At 38.1% G+C, this 19309-nt stretch overlaps 1 protein-coding gene across 6 annotated transcripts in view; it reads left to right on the top strand.

The window, feature by feature from the left end:
- KIAA1549L (KIAA1549 like) overlaps positions 1–19309 on the top strand; it is a 125305-nt gene that overhangs the window by 67032 nt on the left and 38964 nt on the right. For 4 of the 6 annotated variants that reach the window (XM_066997512.1, XM_066997511.1, XM_066997508.1 and 1 more), the window contains 5 exons: positions 1148–1319; positions 3972–4135; positions 9767–9957; positions 13937–14064; positions 15613–15636. In XM_066997512.1, coding sequence (XP_066853613.1) covers positions 1148–1319; positions 3972–4135; positions 9767–9957; positions 13937–14064; positions 15613–15636 — 679 coding nt within the window. The remainder of the gene's footprint in view (positions 1–1147; positions 1320–3971; positions 4136–9766; positions 9958–13936; positions 14065–15612; positions 15637–19309) is intronic. The other 2 variants (XM_048046672.2, XM_066997509.1) reach the window with 1 other exon arrangement.

Here is a 19309-nt window from a genome sequence, read left to right as displayed (position 1 = left end):
TAAATATTTTGTCTTCGGTTCCTGTGAAGATAAATACAATATACATATTTTATTCAAAAAATCTTATATTGGAAACAATGAGTAGTTCTGATTTTTGTTCTTAAGGGATGAAAAAAGAAGCTTCCTAGCTCTTCCATCAATAAAGGCAGAACTTTTTTCTTTTTATTGAAAAAAATGTATGAAGCAGTCCTTATACATGGTTAGTCATCAAATTATATGTCCACAGATCACATTATGAAGCAGAGATAATTTATTAATCATCTTTCCCTTATGTGGCAACATTTCCCATTCATTTATTTGAAACAACCCTATATTGCTTTCTTACTAACTTAGCCAATTGATGTTAGCTGTAGGAGATTCAAAGAGGGACTCTTCTCCAAAATGCATGACAAGTTACTACTTTTTCCTTTTGTTATGTGTTATTTTTCAATAATTGCTTGTTGTGAGATATAAAAACAAATTACCACTTTTCTTATTTGCCCACAATTCTGTGTATTTTCCCACTGAAAGAATTTTTAAAAGAAGAAATACATTTTTATTTATGAGAAGTGTGAACCTTTTAAAATTTTCCCTGAAAATATGACATATTTTAGGCTTCAACATAATGGAGAAGGATCTCAAAAAAAAAAAAAAACCACTCATTTTTTCCTCTTATCATTCCAAGTGTTTGACACTTCCTCTACTCTCAAGAAAGGTAGAGGTACAATTTTAAATTCTCCTGGTTTTCTGCTGAATAAATTTGAGAAAACATGGTTCTTTTTATTGTTAGCCTTGGATCAAAAATAATGAACGTAGCAGTAAAATGTGAGGGAATTTTTGAACTGCAATGTGCTGGTAAAGTGTAGCTTTCAACATTCAACAGGACTCTAATGTCCTTTCCTTTTTTTAGTGCATGCTTTTCCTAGTATAGGGGTTTACATTAGGATTATGTTTAAGGATTTTTATGAAGGGAGTCAGTCCTCACTAATTTTAATAGACTGGGACATGGTGAGAGGAAGCCCTGCTTGGGTACATGGAGCTTACGCTTACATTGGGTCTGACAGACTGCGTGCACTGCCTTCAGGTAGCTTCTTGCTGGTTTTGTGATGATATGATACAACTGAAATTTATTTCTTTCTCTCTTTTTTTTTTTTTTTTTTTTTGAAAGATGGTTAAAATCCAACGAATTCCAGGACCCAAGGAGCCAGCTGAACTGACATACTATACTTTATATAATGGCAAACCTTTGCTGGGCACTGCAGCTGCCAAAATTTTGAGTACTGTTGACTCCCAGCGGATGGCCTTGACGTTAGGTTATGTGATTCAAGTTCAAGCTGATCGTAAGAGTCCTTTTGATATTTCTCTATTTTTTTTTTTTACTAACAGTTTAATGTATGAATTGATGTCTTTAACAATCTCTCCACTTTTCCAAGATGTTTATCCAGGTGGAATTAAAGTTCTAATGTGGGTTTCCACACTGGATCTGCTTACTGGCTGAAAAGTATATAAAATGGGACTTCCTGGGTCCATTATTTCAGCCATCTCTTCTGCCTAGAGGAGAGGTGATATTGAAATAATTACATGTAATGGTGATAGGAAAAGAAGGAACCACTGTAGTAAGTAATTGATGTATCATCCATAAGTATATGATGGAGTTAGAATACTTAAGTACGATATCATTTCCAGGGAATGCACAATACTGTACCTGATTCTTGATTTGATCATGGTGCATAATCGACTTTTACTGGACTAAAACCTCAGATCTCCATTCCTGTCTTCATAAAGTCTAGCATTTAAATTCCAAACTATTTTGTTTTCAATTACAGTATTTCTTAGTATTGTTTTTACTAAAATAGCTGTAGAAAACGTATAGCAGCTTTATAACTCTTCATGCAGTTTTATGATTTATATGGGAATTTAGATAATTATATGACAGCCGATGATGATGATGATCTAACTTTGTGTTTCCATGGTCTGAGAAGGCAGCCTCATTCAACCGCAGATTTTCATACAAGTTAAACATGCATAGAATATTATAAACAAAACTTACAGAAATTGGAATTATGACCTTGGTTAACTGAGATTGTGAAGCCAGAGTATTTGAAATGTAGGAAGTAGAACTACCTTTATACGTTTTTAGAGAAAAAAAATCAATTTGTTTCATTTTAGACACAGTGTTTGTACTCTGCCTTTGTATTCCCAAAGAAAATACTTTGTGTGCATTTCATTTTTACTCATTATAATTTCTGTTATAGCAGAATGAAAAGCTCTGTACCAAAATGCAGTAAGAAAAGACATCTACCCTCAGGAGCTTATAGTCTGGTTAGACAAGACAGATGAGTAATAACAAAAAATATAGATGTTACCATTCCGTAAGTGAGGGACTGAGCTATAGCAAAATGAAAGGCTTTTTTCAAAATTCACTGACATCCTGTTGAGTAGCATGAATTGTGGATTGACTTATTCAAGGTCACATTGGAAACCGGTAGCTGAACTGAAGATGCAAACTAGGATTCCAAAATGTCTGTCCTATTAGTCATAAGGCCATTGTTTCTTCTGAGCTCTCTACAAAGAATAGTTACGATTTTTCAAAAATTGTTTTCTGCTTACACAACAGCAGTCTATGATTATTGTTATGCTTATTGTTGTCTGATAAAATTCAGATTCTCTTTCCTTCCCCACAGCCCTTTCGTTCCCAAACTACATATCCAGGGTCATTAATTTAGAATTATATAAGCTCATTGAGAAGTGAACCTTGAAAGGTTACTTAATGCTGGGGTTCAGAGTGGGTTTTTGGAGAGTCTCTAAGCATACGGTTACTGTTAGGTACCTAACGGTGCTATTCCTGCCTAGCCCAATAAACTGTATTGGCTTTGCAAGAAGTTGCACATATACGAAGAAAAGGGGCTCAAGCTTCAGAAAGACTTTCAGCTGGCTTTCATAACTACTGCTGAGCAAGATGGTGTGCATTCAAAGTCTGATCCTGAGAGATGCTGTGTGCCTCTGACAGCTAATAAGCGCAATGACATTTGAAAGCACTAGTCCTCAAGGAAGTAGGAAAGGCTGTTTTACATTGGTTTGTTCACAATTGCCTATCCATGCCAGTAACCAGTGGCACAGGAAAATAAATAGAGAAAGTATGTTGAAGTCCACAAAATATTTCAGTAAAGCAAATACAGAATCATAAGGAGATTATCTGGTGTTTTTCCAGAAAGGAATATAATGAGAACTGAGTTTGTGTCACAGGAGGGTCGTTTATGTGTGTATGAGTTGAGCATGCATACTAAGGGACTTTATTCTGATGAAAAGGAGTCTAAAACATTTAAGCACCACCGCATTTCTGAAATGTACCCTTTTCCTGATGCCATGATTAATATATCTGCAAATAGCTCTTTCCAACCTCATCACTTCTCTTCCTTCAGAAATAACGGATTAATTTTGACCTTAACTATGACAAAGTATTTCTAGAGCACAAGAGAAGCATTTTCTTATTGCCCTGTTGATGTCAGTAATAACTGTTAGTGTTCTTAACTTCATTGTCTCAAAGCTGAGCCAATTTATTCTTGCTGAGCCTGCAAGTCTGTGACACCAGGTTTGGACTCTGCGTGTACACTTTCAACACGCATACTATCATGCTATCTTACTATAAGCTGGTTTTGTTTTGAAAAGTAGTTAAGAATGTATTAATTACATCTCTTTTTGTGTGTGTGTGTGCTTATTCTGTAAATGAATATTTGAGTGATATCTAACTTGGGAGCTGATGGCTAGTTTTGCAGCTGGCTATAACTAACTAAAGAAGAGAACTCAGATATTTGTGAATTGAACAGTATTGTTGATTCATTTTTTTATTTAATAAATACAAAGGCATAGTTAGGTTACTAACAATCCTTTTATACTAATTATTATAGGCAGCTGAAGACACTGTTGGAAGCAACTTGAATCTTTCATTTACACAGTAAAACTTACCAGTGTTGGTTTGCAATTTTCTATAGCTGTGGTGAAGAACCCACCAAACAACCTGTGGATCATTGCAGCAGTGCTGGCTCCCATTGCGGTGGTTACGGTTATCATCATTATCATTACGGCAGTTCTGTGCAGAAAAAACAAGAATGACTTCAAACCTGACACCATGATGAACCTGCCTCAAAGAGCTAAAGTGAGTGACTAATCTCCAGATCAAAGACGTCCACTTGCTTTCTGACGTTTTAACTCTGACTCTCTGCTAGATGCAGGTGAAGGGCGTTTGGAATTCAAGTGGTCACCGCTCACAGGTTGGGTCTTTGGACTTTTCTGTTCTTGATACCTCTGGTCAGAGCAATTACCCTTCTGTTCTACTCAGGACTCATCAGATTACTTCACAGCTTGACATTTGCTGTGTGACAGAGTAGCTGTTACACAGTGATGGAAAGCACTTTGCCATTTGGGCTAAGTAGGCTATAATCAGGACAGTTGCTTCCTTCATGAAGTTGGTGTACGGATTAGGACACGGAATATCACACCTAGGTCTTGTCAGCAGCATTTCTGCCTTAGAATCTCATTCTCAAACCCATGGCCTGAGCTGCTTCTATGTGCTGTGCATAGCAACAGTTAAAGTTGTGGGCTTTGGTAGTAGTTCAGACTTGGTCCTACTCAGAAGTGCTCCATGCAGCTGATAATTCAGAGATTTTTTTTTAATTCTTCAGAAAATTTCTCCAAATGCTATTTTCCTTTTAGATGGTCTGAACTTTCAAATTTATTTGTGGATATTGTTGATTGGGTTCAAACAATGAAATTTTCCTTAAACTTACTAGCCTAATATAAGGAGATATATATATATATATGTATATATGTTTCAAATCAAATAAATTTCCAGTTTGATTATCTAGCAGAAATATGTTACAGAATAGTATCTTGTTTCTGTAATGAAAAAAGTCTGCCTTTGCAAGGTTGCTCTTAGACAGGGCCAGCCAAAGTTAGGAGTCTGTATCCACAGAGTGTGTGTATTAGTTGTACTGTTCCTTCACCCTTTTAGTCAGCTTTGTTCTTTTTCATTGGCATGGGATTGAAATGAAAAATTTTTTCATTTGTTTCCTAATGCTGCAGACAGCAGGATTATTGTGATTTCAACTTCGCTGCTGCTAGTGCTGAAAAATGTAAATTGGAGGGAGAGCTGAAGGATGCATATGACAGGTCTTTTCTCCTCAGCTTAGTTGCAGATGGGTACAGCTGGTGCCAGCTGGAAAAAGACATTTTTATCCAAAATGATACAGAAAGGACATTTTCATTCATTTACAGTATGCTCATCTACTTATCTGACATTATCACACTAGTGTTAAGACTAGATCTGAAAAACTGAAACAAATACTATTGCAAATGGAAACAAAAATTAATACCACTGCAGTGATATCACATAAAGCCCCATTGAAATGTCTAAAGTACAGATCATACTTTAGTAGGGGCTACTGCAAATACTGTGCAACATTTAGTTCTTCTTATATGCAATCTTATTACCAGCTGAAATGCAAAGTGAAACTACATTTGTACATTGTTTTGAGCTGGCCATCATTATGGGATGCTTTGCAGTGGAACAAAGTTGCTATTAAAAAACAAAACAAAACAACAACAACAAAAGACTGCTGGCAGAGGTTACAGCAAAGAACTTGAAAAATTTTTAATATTCCACAGTTGTCATTCCAAAAAGAAAGAGAATGTCAAATTTTGACTTTTCCCTGAGAAACCAGAATTTAATCAGACTGTAATACAGGTGGTCAGGTGGAAACTTGTTCAGTCAGGCTAAATTTACATTAGTAATCAATGTCATCACACAGGAGTTTAATCTGCAGATCAAAACAGTTGGTGCTGAGCTGCCAGCATCGACACTATACTCATTTCTGGAGATTTTACTGCACATTTGCTCTCAGGAGAGGGACTCCTTGTCAGAGTGTAGTTATAGGACAAGGAGTAATGTTTTAAACTAAAAAAAGGTAGATTTACATTAGATATTAGGAAGAAAGTCTTTACTCTGAGGCTGGTGACACATTGGTACAGATTGCCCAGAGAAGCTGTGGATGCCCTAGCCCTGGGATTGTTCAAGGCCAGGCTGGATGGGGTTTTGGGCAACTGGTCTGGTGGAGGGGTCCCTGCCCATGGCAGGGGAGTTGGGATTAGATATTTAACGTCCCTTCCAATCCAAACCATTCTCTGATTCTGATTTGCAACTGCAGTACAGCAGACTCACTTCTAGAGTAACATTTTCCATTTTTCTTTTATCTGAAAGGAGATTCATGAGCTTTGAGATGTGAAGCAAAGTGTGGCCAGTGAAGGTAATTTGGAGATTCGCTTCAAAAGTGCACTCCTGATCCAAACTAAAATGCTAGTACAGAAGAATCTGCAGGTCATTTTTGGTATATTTTGAGACTCCATAAAATATAATGTATTTCATTATAGAGATAGTGATGCATTTCAAAATGAAAGCTAAGTTGATTGCTATTCGGTTTTGCAAAGATGGTTCCATCAGAAAGGTTCAGCCAGACCTAGTTTAGGGTATACACGGGCATATGGACCACGGAAGATAAATCCTGCAGCAGGGTGGGAATGGTCTGGCTTTGTCTGTCCTGATTTCAGCATCTTTACTTAAAATAAGGCTAAGGAATGTATTTTGGGAAGATAATGTAATAAGGTCATTTTGAAAAGAAAAGTTTTATTTTTCATTCCAGCATTAGTTATATCAGGAATAGCAGTAATTATTTGAACTGTAATTTCTTCATTTCATGCAGTTTGGCAATACAAGTAGTGGATGATGACATATCTACATCACATTTAAAATAAATATAATATATTTCATTGCTTAGAAAAGTGCCTGAGACTGCTTGATTAATGCTAAATCTGTTCTGTAAGTGGAGCCACGGCAGCATGATTTTTAGTTTAAGGAACAGCTTTATTTTTTTTTTTTTTCTGTGAGCCTGGGTCTTGCTGTTGAATTATTGCAATAGTTTTATGATACCTTTAGAACATACAGGAAACTGCATAGAGAAGAGAATGTTATGGGATACCAACAGCCTTGGGTTTCATCTGTTTTTGTTTTGAGAGGTGTTTCTATTTCAAAAGTCCCGTACCAGGGGAGCTGGCAGAGCGGAGCTGCCTGTTCATCGCTGCAGTCCTGCTGCTGCTGCGAGCAGAGGGACGCTGCAGTTCTTCACAGAGCAGAGCTGCCTGCCACTGCCCTTCAAGGACTCTGTCCCATGTCAGCAGGACAGGATGCGTGAACACAGCACAGAGGGGTAATGAAACGCCCAGCATTACAATATCATTCTGCAGAAGGGAGCTACGATATAACAGCAGGATTGCTGCCTCTGCCTGGTAAATTAGAAATGACATTGTTGTTGTAACAGACTGAAGGCTAAATAAGTAAAGTTTAAAAAATGACCTCTCATATACAGTTTAGTTTATAGTATCTTAAGAATTGTGTTGCATTGTGTTGCCATTCTGAACTGACTGAGCAGCCAGTGACATCAGGACTAATTTGAAGGGTGATGGCAAGGTTACCATTTTTTCCAGTTGACTTTCCAGTTGCACCATTAAAAGTAGTAAATAGGCAAATAGGCAGAATTCCGATGGGAATTTATTTTAATGATCTTTAAATGCTGCTTTTGTTTTGAGATACTGTTTTTACTTTGAGGTTTTTGGATAGATGTTACTTTTTACCTTTCTTGTTTCTGAATTCACAGCATGCTTTTTTTTAAAGGCTGTAATCTGATTTGTCACCTTTCCTTTCTTTTAGCGCATGAAAATATAAGCTTGCAGGTAAACAGAGATAAGATCTGCAGTCTAAGACCCTCAAGCAAAAGCAAATACTGCAGGCCATGAGAAAACAACCACTATCAAATTGATAAAGGGCATGGAAAAAAAAGATCAGAGAATCTGTCTGCGTACATGGGTATATGCAGAGGGAGGGAATAACCTTACTTTTTTCTTCTTTGTTTCCTTTTTTGTTCTTTTCTTTCTTTTTATTTAAATATCAGTGTCTGTTTTGTGATCACTACAGAGAAAAAAAAATGTCCCAGAAAACTCCCTGTATTCATTGTGCCCTTTGCCAGACAGTGTAATTTAATTGTCTGATCATTCATCTAGTATTTCAAAATCAATATTCGAATCCCTCTCCTTTGGTCTTTCTCAGTACTGTGGCCTTATTGGACACCTAAGCTTGCTGTGCTTTAGCAGTGCCTGATCGTGATTCAGTCTTGCCAGTTCCCTTCAGGGGTGGTGAAGCCATCTGTTCCTGTGGGCTTTCTCAGAGCAGGGTTCCAAGATCAAATTTTATTTAACGCAATATGTCCGCTGATGAGGATGGCTTTTTCATCTATTCATTTTTAATGCAGTTTGTTACCAGACATGGTGGTAAGTAGAACTCAGATTAAAATAATCCTTCATTTTGTTCCTTTGGCACATCCAAGCTGGGACTCCATAGAGTTCTGTAAAAATTTTCAAGTTCTGGCTTTGCTATTTTTTGCTTTAAATAAGATATGAATTAAAAGTTGTAAATTCTACTATTTGAAAGGCACAGAGGGAGAAATACCTGATTTAATCAGCTTTTCTTTGTTGTTTCGTGTTTTGGAGAATAACTGTGATGGTCTTGACTAACAGTATAACTATATCTATATATAGTTATATATAGTTATATAGTTATATATAGATATCTATATATCTATAACAATATAGATAATAAGGCTGAATAAACATTATTTTGGTTAAAGATATTGTTTTCTAGGATAGTGTACAGTAAGTTCTTCCTAGCTGCCTTCACACAGCTTCTGCTTCCTTTCCTCATTTCCTCCCTTGATAGTTAATTTGGTGGCTGCTTTTGCGGTACCTTGCATTCAGAGGAGACAAGCAGACGGCTCTGTCAGGGACGATAGCATCATGACTTGCCATGGGGTAGTGATGATGAATTGACATTGCTCTGATACACATATTTTTTCCTGAGTTGGTCAGGAATTTCTTTGAGTGATTTTTTTTTCCAATAGAAAATGCAGTTTGGAAAGTTAAGTTTTGTTTAAATGATTTAATTTCTCCACTGGGAGAATCCACATTTGGTGGCTTCATTGCCCAGATCACGTTTGTCATTTCTGCTTTTTGCTTGCAGAGGCAGCAGGAAAAGCACAGCCATGGCTTCAGGCTAGAAGAGCCTGGGCACGCAGCCCTCAGATGCTGGGCTGCAAGCCTCTTGTGAATGCCACTTCCCAAGAGAAACAAGTGAAATCAATAAGAACCTTCTCAGTAGGCGACTTACAAGCCAGGGGGAATGTAATTTCACTGTTCTGAAAAGGATCTTTTTTGGGGGAAAAATTTGCCCATGAAACTTCTATTTGTGCCTATTTTGCTTTGTCTTGATCTGGAATAAATTACTCCCACCTCCTTTGGAAACACAAGATTTTTTCACAGACAAAGTTTTCCATTTTCTGTATGGTCTTATTTTTCTCCTTCCTAATATCTTCTTTTTTGTTTTCATTTTTCCATTGTCTGTCAGAGGAATTTCTGGGGGTGTTAAGGCAGCGAAAGAAAGGTTAGCCAAGATCAATTTAATTCTAATTAATCATGTTTAAAATACATGGAATGGAGATCTCATCAGAAAAATTGCTTTGTTGGGCATTCATATTGTAATCTACACATTTTTACCTCTAGTTTATTTAATTAAAGAAGTTAAAGGATAGAGGAGATTATATATTCAGTTGGAAATTTTGTATTAACATATGACACATGCTGGAAACTTTTTTTGCCCACTTTTTTTTTTTTTTTTTTTTTTTTTCAGCCAGTACAAGGCTTCGATTACGCCAAACAACACTTAGGTCAGCAGGGAGCTGAAGATGAAGTTTTGCCTGTAACTCAGGAGACTGTCGTACTTCCACTTGCAGTGAGAGATGCTCCTGTCTCCCAGGAGAGGGAAATTACTCAGGATGGGAGCACCATTAAAACTGCCCAATCCAATGAAACAAGGAAAAGGTATGGAGTTACCTGTTTCTGCAGAGGGATGGAATGGGGTACATGCTGCCAGTTGCTTGGGAAAAACTGTAAGGTTTGGCACCCACGCTCTGTGTGTGGCAGATGGTTCCTCTGCAATATATTCTTGGCGTAACATTTGTCTGCACTGGATGGGTACGATTGCTGCAAAATACAAGATAAAATAAAGTGAGATCTTCACAGGTTGTACATGTGTAGAGGAGGTAAATAGGAAGTGGCTCTCTTATGCACTCTGGCATTGTACAAGCAATGAACCTGAAATAAACATTGGATCTGGAGCATGAACACTGATCATTTCTCAAATGAAGCAAAAGGCAGGACTTCTGCAATTGTAAGTTGCTGTAGCTCCACTGACAGACAGCATCAGTCCAGAATTGGACCCAATGTCTTCATTAGCTGAAGAGCAAACCCTAAACATCCACTGAATTATGTCATTAAAGCAAGACCTCTAGATTCAAAATATCTACAGCAGAAAAACTTTCAGGAATGTTAGAGCAGACTAGATGGCATCACTGTCTAGAGTAAAGTAGTTTCTCAGGTTTGCAGTTTCTTCAAAGTCTACGGGGTTGTAGGAACACAGATTAGAAGCTCCCCGGGAAGTTACCTGGCCCTTGCTCTTCTCCACTGCATTGTCAAAGATACCCCTGCCTGAACTTTATCTAAATTTCTTTGAAGTCTTCTGGTGGTGGGATCATCATAGTTTCTTCAAGAATCTGTTCTTTGCTACCTTTCTCATTATAAAGTTTTAGCTGAGGTCTACCCTGAATCATCCTCACAGAAACTATTAGGTCAGTATTTCTTGTCTCAGTCATGACAGGTAAGGAAAGTAGATTATACCTTTACCTCAGGTGTTTTGCATGTTTCAAGTCCAATTTTCCTTGACCTGTTGTCCTTGAGATTAATTTGGAGCAGAGGATCATCAACTTTTTACTGCCACTGCTGAAGAATGATACTGAAGGGAAGAGAGGAAAACAAAACCATGCTGTAAACAGCATGAGTAGAGGCAACAGTTGTTTTCTAGTTCACAGGCATTAGAGTCCTTGCCTCTTGGAGGGATTTGATTACACAAAAGAAGGTTATGTGTTTATAGCAGAGAAATTCTATAGAAAATTAAATCTTCGTAGATGAGTCACCTCATTTTGCGCGTGTCAATGCACAATGATATTTGCCCTGTAGGAGTAACAGAAAAGCTTGGAAAACTCAGTACAACATTTCTGTATGCTGTCACAGAAAGACACTGAGGCTGTCTGCAGCTGTGGGAGGTGCCAGCCCATGCAGCATGGGGCTGGAGCACCTGGTGTTGCTGCATTTCTTGGAGAGGTGGACCTTCTCATTGGTCATACGCTGAGGTTTTCCCTACAGAAGAAGGGAAACAGAAGGCTACTGAGCTGGCATGTTAGGTTTGGTATGTTTGTCTAGTTGTACAGTAAATTATCTGCAATACTATTTGGAGGTAGTATAAAAAGAGAAGAGTAAGCCAGGTGAGAATTCCTATGGTAACTGTAGTTGCTTTGCACGTAAACTGTTATTCTGTCCTTTTAATGTCAGCGGTGCGTTGTTCATGCCATAAATCACTCAAACCATGAAGATCAGATTTTACACTCAGTGTGAACCAAAGTGGACTTTGTGCCTGTCGGTCTTCTGTTCTCTGGTAAAATTGCAAATGGAAGATCACTGTTATACCAGCTTCACCTGCTGGTGCTGTGCTACCACAGTTAATTCAGTTAATAACACGAACTGTTTTGTAAAAAGTTTTTAAGTCTCTTCAAAGCCATGTGGAAATACACACAAAAAACGTAAAGCAGCCGTATTAGTTAATTGTCTAAAAAAAAGTGCTTAGGCACCTTGCTCAGTCCTTGCAATGAGTGTAGAAATCCCCCTCCACTTAATCTGCCCATTTTTTAAGCAAATGTTGGTTAGCACACTAGATTCAGGAGTTCACAGGAACGTTACCCTGTTTATAAAAATGTATTGAGCCCGTGATACTTCTGTGGTACCTTCCTAAGCAACCAGTACTACAGAGTTAGTTTTGCCTCCTTTGGGGTGATTACTTGAGTAAGTGAGAACACGCAGAAATTCAGTCTCTTTTCATTCCCATGAGCTATGTCTGGGGATGGAACTTAATGGCTTCTTAAGATGAAGAAATATTTCTCGACTTTTATGTATCTGCTCTTTGGTCCTGGTTACTCAGCAGTCTGGAAAGGTCAATTTAAATCAGACTGCTATGAAGTGTGAAGTGGCTGGTAACTGGTCAGTATACATTCTTTTATTACCATTTATTTTACCATTTTATTACCATTTATTTTTACCTGTTATTACCATTACCATTACATTATTACCAATGGAAACTTAAAAGATAATAAATATGATGGTCACTGAAAAATGATGAATATTTAGCTTAGTGGCAGCAGAAATCATGGTGCAAGCTATCTGTACTTGTTTCTTTTCCGTGTTCCCAAGCAGAGCAGCTTTTCCTCAGGTATTAGTTTGTACCGGGAATTATGTATTTACTGGGACTGTTCATTAGCAGTGGCAGATGGGTCTATAGGGGAGAAATTCTACTTTTCAAGAATGTTTATTCTCAATAGAATTTCACAAGAAAATCCACAAGTTGAGATGAGGTGGACTGCATGCTGATTTTTCTTAAATTCATGGATCTCGAAAGAGCCTGTGTCAAATTATATGTATTTCCGTCTAGCCTATCCTCAAGAGAGTCCCTAGGAATTACTTTCTCATACTTGTCCCTTCCTGTTCTGACCACAGTAAATGATCTTTATTGACCCCAGACAGGACAGTCAGAACTGGAGGTAAATGAATGTTTCAAGCTGGTAATACAGTATCAGCAATAATTTGCAGGATGGTCTTCACAGTTGTTTCGTTTTGGTACCATTTTCCGAATACAAAGCCATTGTGACAGCAGTAGACATTGATTTGATTTCTCTCTGTAAATGCAAGTCCTCTTGACTAAGGCCATTTTTTTTTCCTGAGATGCAGCCTGTTTACATTATCCTTTCATTGACCGTGCCAATTGGGAGTGATTAATTGCAGATAGGTGCACGAGGAACTACACAAGTCCTGTAGGTTGCTTTCATTCCTGTTGTGGCAAGTTTCAAGTCTAGACACAATGTGACACCAGGCATCTGGAGCAGCACCAAATTTCCTATCTTCTACTTTGGCCTGCTTTTCTCAATTTGTACATTAAGACGGAATAATCTGCCCACCCCAAAAAGGAGGGAACTGCTGCTGAGAGCTGGCTCCCAAAGCAGCCCCGAGGTGCACCGCTTATGTCTGGTCTGAGTAAGGGGAGCTCCTCACTGAGACCAAACACTTGTGGTGGGTCTGCTCTGCCCTCCCTCCTCACCCTGCGCGGGGGCACTTTCAGTGTAAGGATATGCCATGCCTGAGTAAAACAAGCTTTTTTTTTAGGAATTTCAGCAGATAATGGTGCTGGCTAAACTGTGTTATGTGCAAAAAGGAAAAAAGAATTTTCTTATCACATTGTGTGTGCATACACGTAAAGTGAGTACATAATTTTGCATTACGGCTGAGAAAGTGGAGGTGTGTAAATGCAGGCTAAATAATAAAGGACTTAGTTTAGCCACATTTATAAAAACAAGGGTCTGCTTTATTTTAGCTCTATAAATGTCACTGAATTAGTAACAGGAGTTTTTGTCCTCTGCAGTACTGCTTCTGAGATTGTGGGGGTTGTGCATGAGAAGTGGCTGCTTTTGATGTCACTTAAGATGCTTATCAGTGCTGCTCTAACGGAGAAGCAGTGGTCTCACGCTGTCGGTCTGCGCCTGCTTTCCTGTGTTTGTGCACGCTGTTTGTATTCTGTCTCATTCTGGTACAAAATCAGTCTTGAAAACTCAGTGGTGCAAACTGTGCAAATGAAATAACCTTGAAATGAGGTTTGTGGAGAAGAGCTTACAGCCTCTCTTGTTGCTATGGTTACTTGCAGCCGGTCCCCGAGTCAGAACGGCTCCATCATCAGCAACGAGTCGGGAAAGCCCAGCTCCAGCCGGAGCTCCCCGCAGAAAGTAATGGCACCGCAAAAAGTGACAAAAGACGAAGGAAGGAAAAGAAACGGTGAGAAGCGTTTCCTGGTGAAAGCTGCTTGCAGCCACCCTATTGTGGTACCCACCCTGGCACTAGCTGTGTTAAAGCCATCTTCCTATGCCTTTAGCTGTCCTTCAGGCATTTTCTGTGTATAGCTGGTTTTACTTTTTTTACTGCTATAACTATTTGTCGACTTCACACAAAACAGCATGGTGTTTACTTACTATGCATGGGCCTTTGCAAGTTTTCTGTGATTGTTTATTTATTTATTTTAAGCCAGTAAACTAATGAAGACGTGATGATGCTTAGTAGGTGGTCTGGCTTTACATTTATTTTAGTGTAGTATATTCATTTCTATTCCTACTGTTGCTGAGCCCAGACCTGATGAAGGTGAATTACTTGGTGAGAAACGTGTGAGATGTCCAGAGCTTTAACTTCCCGTTTCTAATACTCCTCATCGTACCTTTTTGTTACTAACACTTACTGACAGCTTTTTCTGATGCACCTAGGATGCTATGCTGGGTGTTTTTTTCAAACCCTTGGTTGATGGTGGTGACTTGTGATTTGAGATGTATCAGGAACATCTGATGAGAGCTGGATCAAATCCCCTTTCTTCCTTGTTTTTTACTTTTGTCCATCTCTCTGCTTATTTCTCATGAGTTACAGCTTCGCTTCCACGGTCACATTTTCTGTATGAATAGAAAACACTGTGCTTGACCCAGTTGATCACTTCCCGTTAAAGGGAGGGAATTAGGCTACATGTGGCCTCATCAAATTATGTCACGAATACAAATCTGTAATTCTTCTTTCTTAAAAATACAAGTTTGGAAGCGAGGACTCGGATAAAGAGAAAAACTTAGTTTAGATCTCTTCTCCTTTCTCCAGTAAATCTACTGGGTAGCCTCTGCAGAACATGCTGATGGCAGTCCTTGTGTGACATTGTCATCTCTTGACGATCACTATGTCTAATACTAAAGTACCCCAAAGAAGGGCTTTGCTGCTTTAGCAAAAATACAGTGCAATGTAGAGACAGATACAAAGCACCAGAGATGACCCTTGTCCTATACAGTAAATCATACTGCATTTTTTGTGTCCTCTGCTCTTTCCATATATGTACCGTACAGCACTACATCTTGTGGGGACCGTAAAATTGATATAACTGTAGCGCTCTGTTTTTAAATCAGCTTTACGGATTTAAATCCGTGATTTGCAAATTCACAGAAAAATTTTGTTCACTTTCCTTTGTTAATGTGTTTGCTAAATGTAATGCTTTCTCCTGACGTATCTATGACTTTACTGATTGCTCCAGTCCCGTAACAATAAGTATTCTTATTGGGCTATCTCAAAGAGGTCTTTCCTTTGTAATCAGGATTAAAATATTTAATTTTTATTTTTTTATGATCATAAATATATATTTTAATGTTTAAAATGAAGCTTCTTTTACAAGACAATGACATTTATGATTTATTTATTTATTTTTTAACCCAAGAAAACCAAGGTTCAAAACCAGTGTCAGGTAATGTTTACACATGTTGGCAAAATAATTTAGCAACGGTATGTTTTGTTTTGTTTTGTTAGGTTTTAAATCTTCAAAGAAAATTGGTAAGAACGTGAAATTTGTTATTAAAAGTCTGACTAACACCTAACATCCTCTCTTCTGATCTGGACTGTACTGCATTTGTAGAACATACACTTGCTGTTTAAAGAAACCTTTCAATATCATATGTGCAAATCCTAACTCTTTATTTTAAATCTTAATTTCATTTTAGCTTTTACTTTATTTGGTAACAATAACTATGTACTTTCAAATTCTGCTGGAAAACTAATAACTACTTTCTTTACTCGTTTATTTTACCTTCTCTCTCTTCTGGGAAAAAAAAAGCCTGAATGGTGATGATATTTAATATGGTTCAGGTGCTTCTTGTAAGGGGAAGCAAAAGAGCTACATGATTTCTAGCAACATAGAGCAACCATCTTTAGTGTGTACTACATTCATGCTATGGATTCTTGTCCTTGGTTCCTACCACATGCTGGCAGCAAGATCTTCAACTCCCAATGGCAGAATGGAAGAGCAGGATTTGTGTTTAAAATTTAATAGTATAACTTCTATACAAAATAGGAGAAAGATAAGCTCTTGCCACCTGATTATTCTGACTTTCAAGAACTTTGAAGGAACCTGTGCATGAAACACTTACTGCAGAGCCCTGGTAGGGGACTTCAGCTACTGCTAGAGGAACTTCATTTTCATGGCACTTGGTAGTTTCCAGGAAACGATACAAAGGGGAGTAAATACTGGTAAAGAGATTTTTTTTTTTTTTTTTTTTTAGCTGGAAGCATATCTTTCAAGGTATGTTTAAGAGAGTTTACTGATACAACCCTTTTAGAACCACCTCTCAGAAGGAAGACTTGGTCATGGGAAATAAAGTGGCCTTGCCCTTAACCAGAATTACAGAACTGGCCTCACATTTATTCTTATATGCATTTACAGATGTGGTTTTGACTTTTGAGTTGTGTCATACCAAATGCCTGTTGAAGCAGAAATTAAAAATAAATAAATAAATAAAAATCAAGGCACCCTTTACTTTTCATCACTGAGCTTATGCTTTGTTTCCCAGTGCTATGATTTCAAATTCTGTTGTCATCTCCGGTACTTTGTTCTTTCTGCAGGGTATTAGCTCTACCCAGCGTGATCAGCATCGGGAGAATATTTTGGCTGTTTTTCCTTCCAGTTCAAGAAAGAAGCTGTTTTTCTCTTAGCTGTTTGTCTGAACCTACTCCAGCTCTGTAGCCTGATTGTAGGCTGACACCTCAAATACACATGTCAGCAAAAGAAGCTGCATGTTTTTTTCTCTGAAAAGCAGCCTCTTAAAACTGGAATGAATCCCTTGATGGTCACATGTTTGATTTGGGGACTCCAAGTTAGAATGGCTCATTAGTTGCCATAGTTACAGACCAATTTTAGATTCTATTTCTCGCTGACATTTAGTTACACAGAAAAATGACAGCACTGGATGTTACCTCAGTACATAAACTCTGTATGGCTTGTATCAAAATTGACTCCAAATGGAGTATGTCAGGGCTGAGAGCAACCGATGTGAAACCGCCATAGGCTTGGCTTAAGCACCTGGTGTTTTGGAGGAGCAGGAGAACTCTTCAGCTGAGCCTTATTTTTAGATAAAACAAGAAGGAAATATCTCTTTGTATTATGATAGTGATACATTTTGGAAAGATAATTACATTTTTTCCCTTTTGTTTTTCTTGCAAAACATTTATTAATGTTTTAATAGGAGGTTTCATTTCTAAAAGTTAGTGAGTTGTGCTTTCACTTACTTTGGGCACTTAGAAAGAATTATAACATTTTTTTAAAGTGCCCAATTGCGTATGTTAGAAGACTGTGAAATGAATGAATTGGCCAACAGAGATACTGGCAGTTTCTGAGACAGATTTATGAGAGTGTGGGAGAGAACAGCAGGACGTTAGCACTTCAGCTACTGTTTTACCGGTGCCTAACATTGTTCAGGGAGAAACAAATGCTGAACCCACATGGGCTTAAAGAACTATATCAGTCTACAATAAAACCTTTCCTTTCATGAGCTCCTCACAAAATGAAGCAAGCAAAAGTTATCCAGGCTGTTTTGTCCAAACTTTGAGTGCTTGATTTTGCAACCTTCCCACTAACTTTTTGGGAGTGTGTGATTGCTTGCTTGTTTTGAGGGGAAGAGAAAAGAAAAGAAGAGTAATAGGATGTTAACAAGGTGGAAAGCTTTAGTTTGCTAGCAGTTCGTGAGCTTCTATACCTTTTGGGTTGAGAAGTCGTGTAGTCGAGCCCAGGTTTAGACTAGAACCTCATCAGCGTAAAAGGACATATGTCATGGGAATATTCACAAGCAGCATTCAGAAGGGGTCAAACTTCTTGTGTAAGAAACCTTTTATTCCTCCTCCTAGGAATGCCAACTGGAATGCTTCTTCTCATCTTCCAAGCATTTGGACATTGTCTTTAAAATTAGATGTAACTTCTCAGAAGTAGTTCGATCAAGGACCTCACTCCTTTTTAAGATATGAGAAGGTTCTAAGACTGTAGAATTTTCTCTGTCTGGGCAGAAGCTGTCATATAAATTTTTAATTTTTTTCCTTCTGTTCTTTGTAGCTCATCTGATTGAGATCTCTGAAAACCAGATGTCTGTAGGAAAAAGTTCTGGGGAGGAAACTTGACTGTATTATTAGCTTAGCTAACATCAAAAGGATCTTTGGATGTAACTCCACCAAGCTATGATACACCGCTTCCTTTATTCTACAGAAGTGTTGGCCACCAGTTTTCACAGTCTGATGTGGCTCAGTGTCAGATCCAGCTTTTCAGAATTTCTGAGCAGTTGTCTGCAGTGACTCAAATTAAAATGAAATATGGCAACAGCGATTGAATCCAGCAGCAGTGATGCAGCAGTCAGCTTTGACACAGAGTTATCTTGAGGACCTGACATATTCTAAGAATCATCCAGGGCTGCCTTTTCTGTGCTGGGTGGGCTGAAATGCAAGTTAAGATGGAAAAGGTTTCATCTTGCCAGTTTTCGGTCCTTTATTATTGGCTTCCTATTCTAATCTAACTAGGTAGGCTGTCTAGTGATTCTAGAGGAGTTTGTTTAGTTTGTTTTAAATATTGTGTGCTATTACTCTGCTAGTGACAGTAAGCCCCTTGTTTCTTTAAATGTAGCCTATACTGTTTCCTTCTTTCCTTCTGCTTTCTCCGCTTGTTTTTTTTTTTTTTTTTTTTGGTTTGCAAGAGGCAGCCAAGTGTTATAATCTATTCTGTGAACTTCTGTGCATGTTTCTGAGCCTTTTCACACTCCTGCGAAAGCAGCACCTCTGAGTTGCCTGTAATGTGCTGTGGGGTCTTTGGATGTGTTCACAAGCACAGCAGAACTTGCACAGAGTGACTGGAAAATATCTTCTGTTTGACTTCTTTTTTGGTCACTGTGGCTAAGCCAGATTGTATTATTTAAAAAAAAAAACAACAAAACAAAAACAAAACAAAAAAAAAACACAAAAAACAGTCTTTTTGACTGCTTTTCTCAGGGCATGAAAATACCTTTCCCATGCTGCTAAGGTGCCTGTTGCAGCATACTTCTGAAGGAACTGAGATCAGTAGGTGGTTGTGCAATTAAATATTACTTAATTCAAGTTTGCCTTCCTCTGTGGATGAGCTTTACTTTGCCACTTAATCAGGTGTGACAGCGTTTTTCAACCAAGCAGTGATACTAAGAGTGCTCATGCCATCAGA

Source organism: Anser cygnoides, chromosome 5 (assembly GCF_040182565.1).
Source record: "Anser cygnoides isolate HZ-2024a breed goose chromosome 5, Taihu_goose_T2T_genome, whole genome shotgun sequence".
Classification (NCBI taxonomy): domain Eukaryota; kingdom Metazoa; phylum Chordata; class Aves; order Anseriformes; family Anatidae; genus Anser; species Anser cygnoides.
This window is presented reverse-complemented; position numbering and strand designations above follow the sequence as displayed.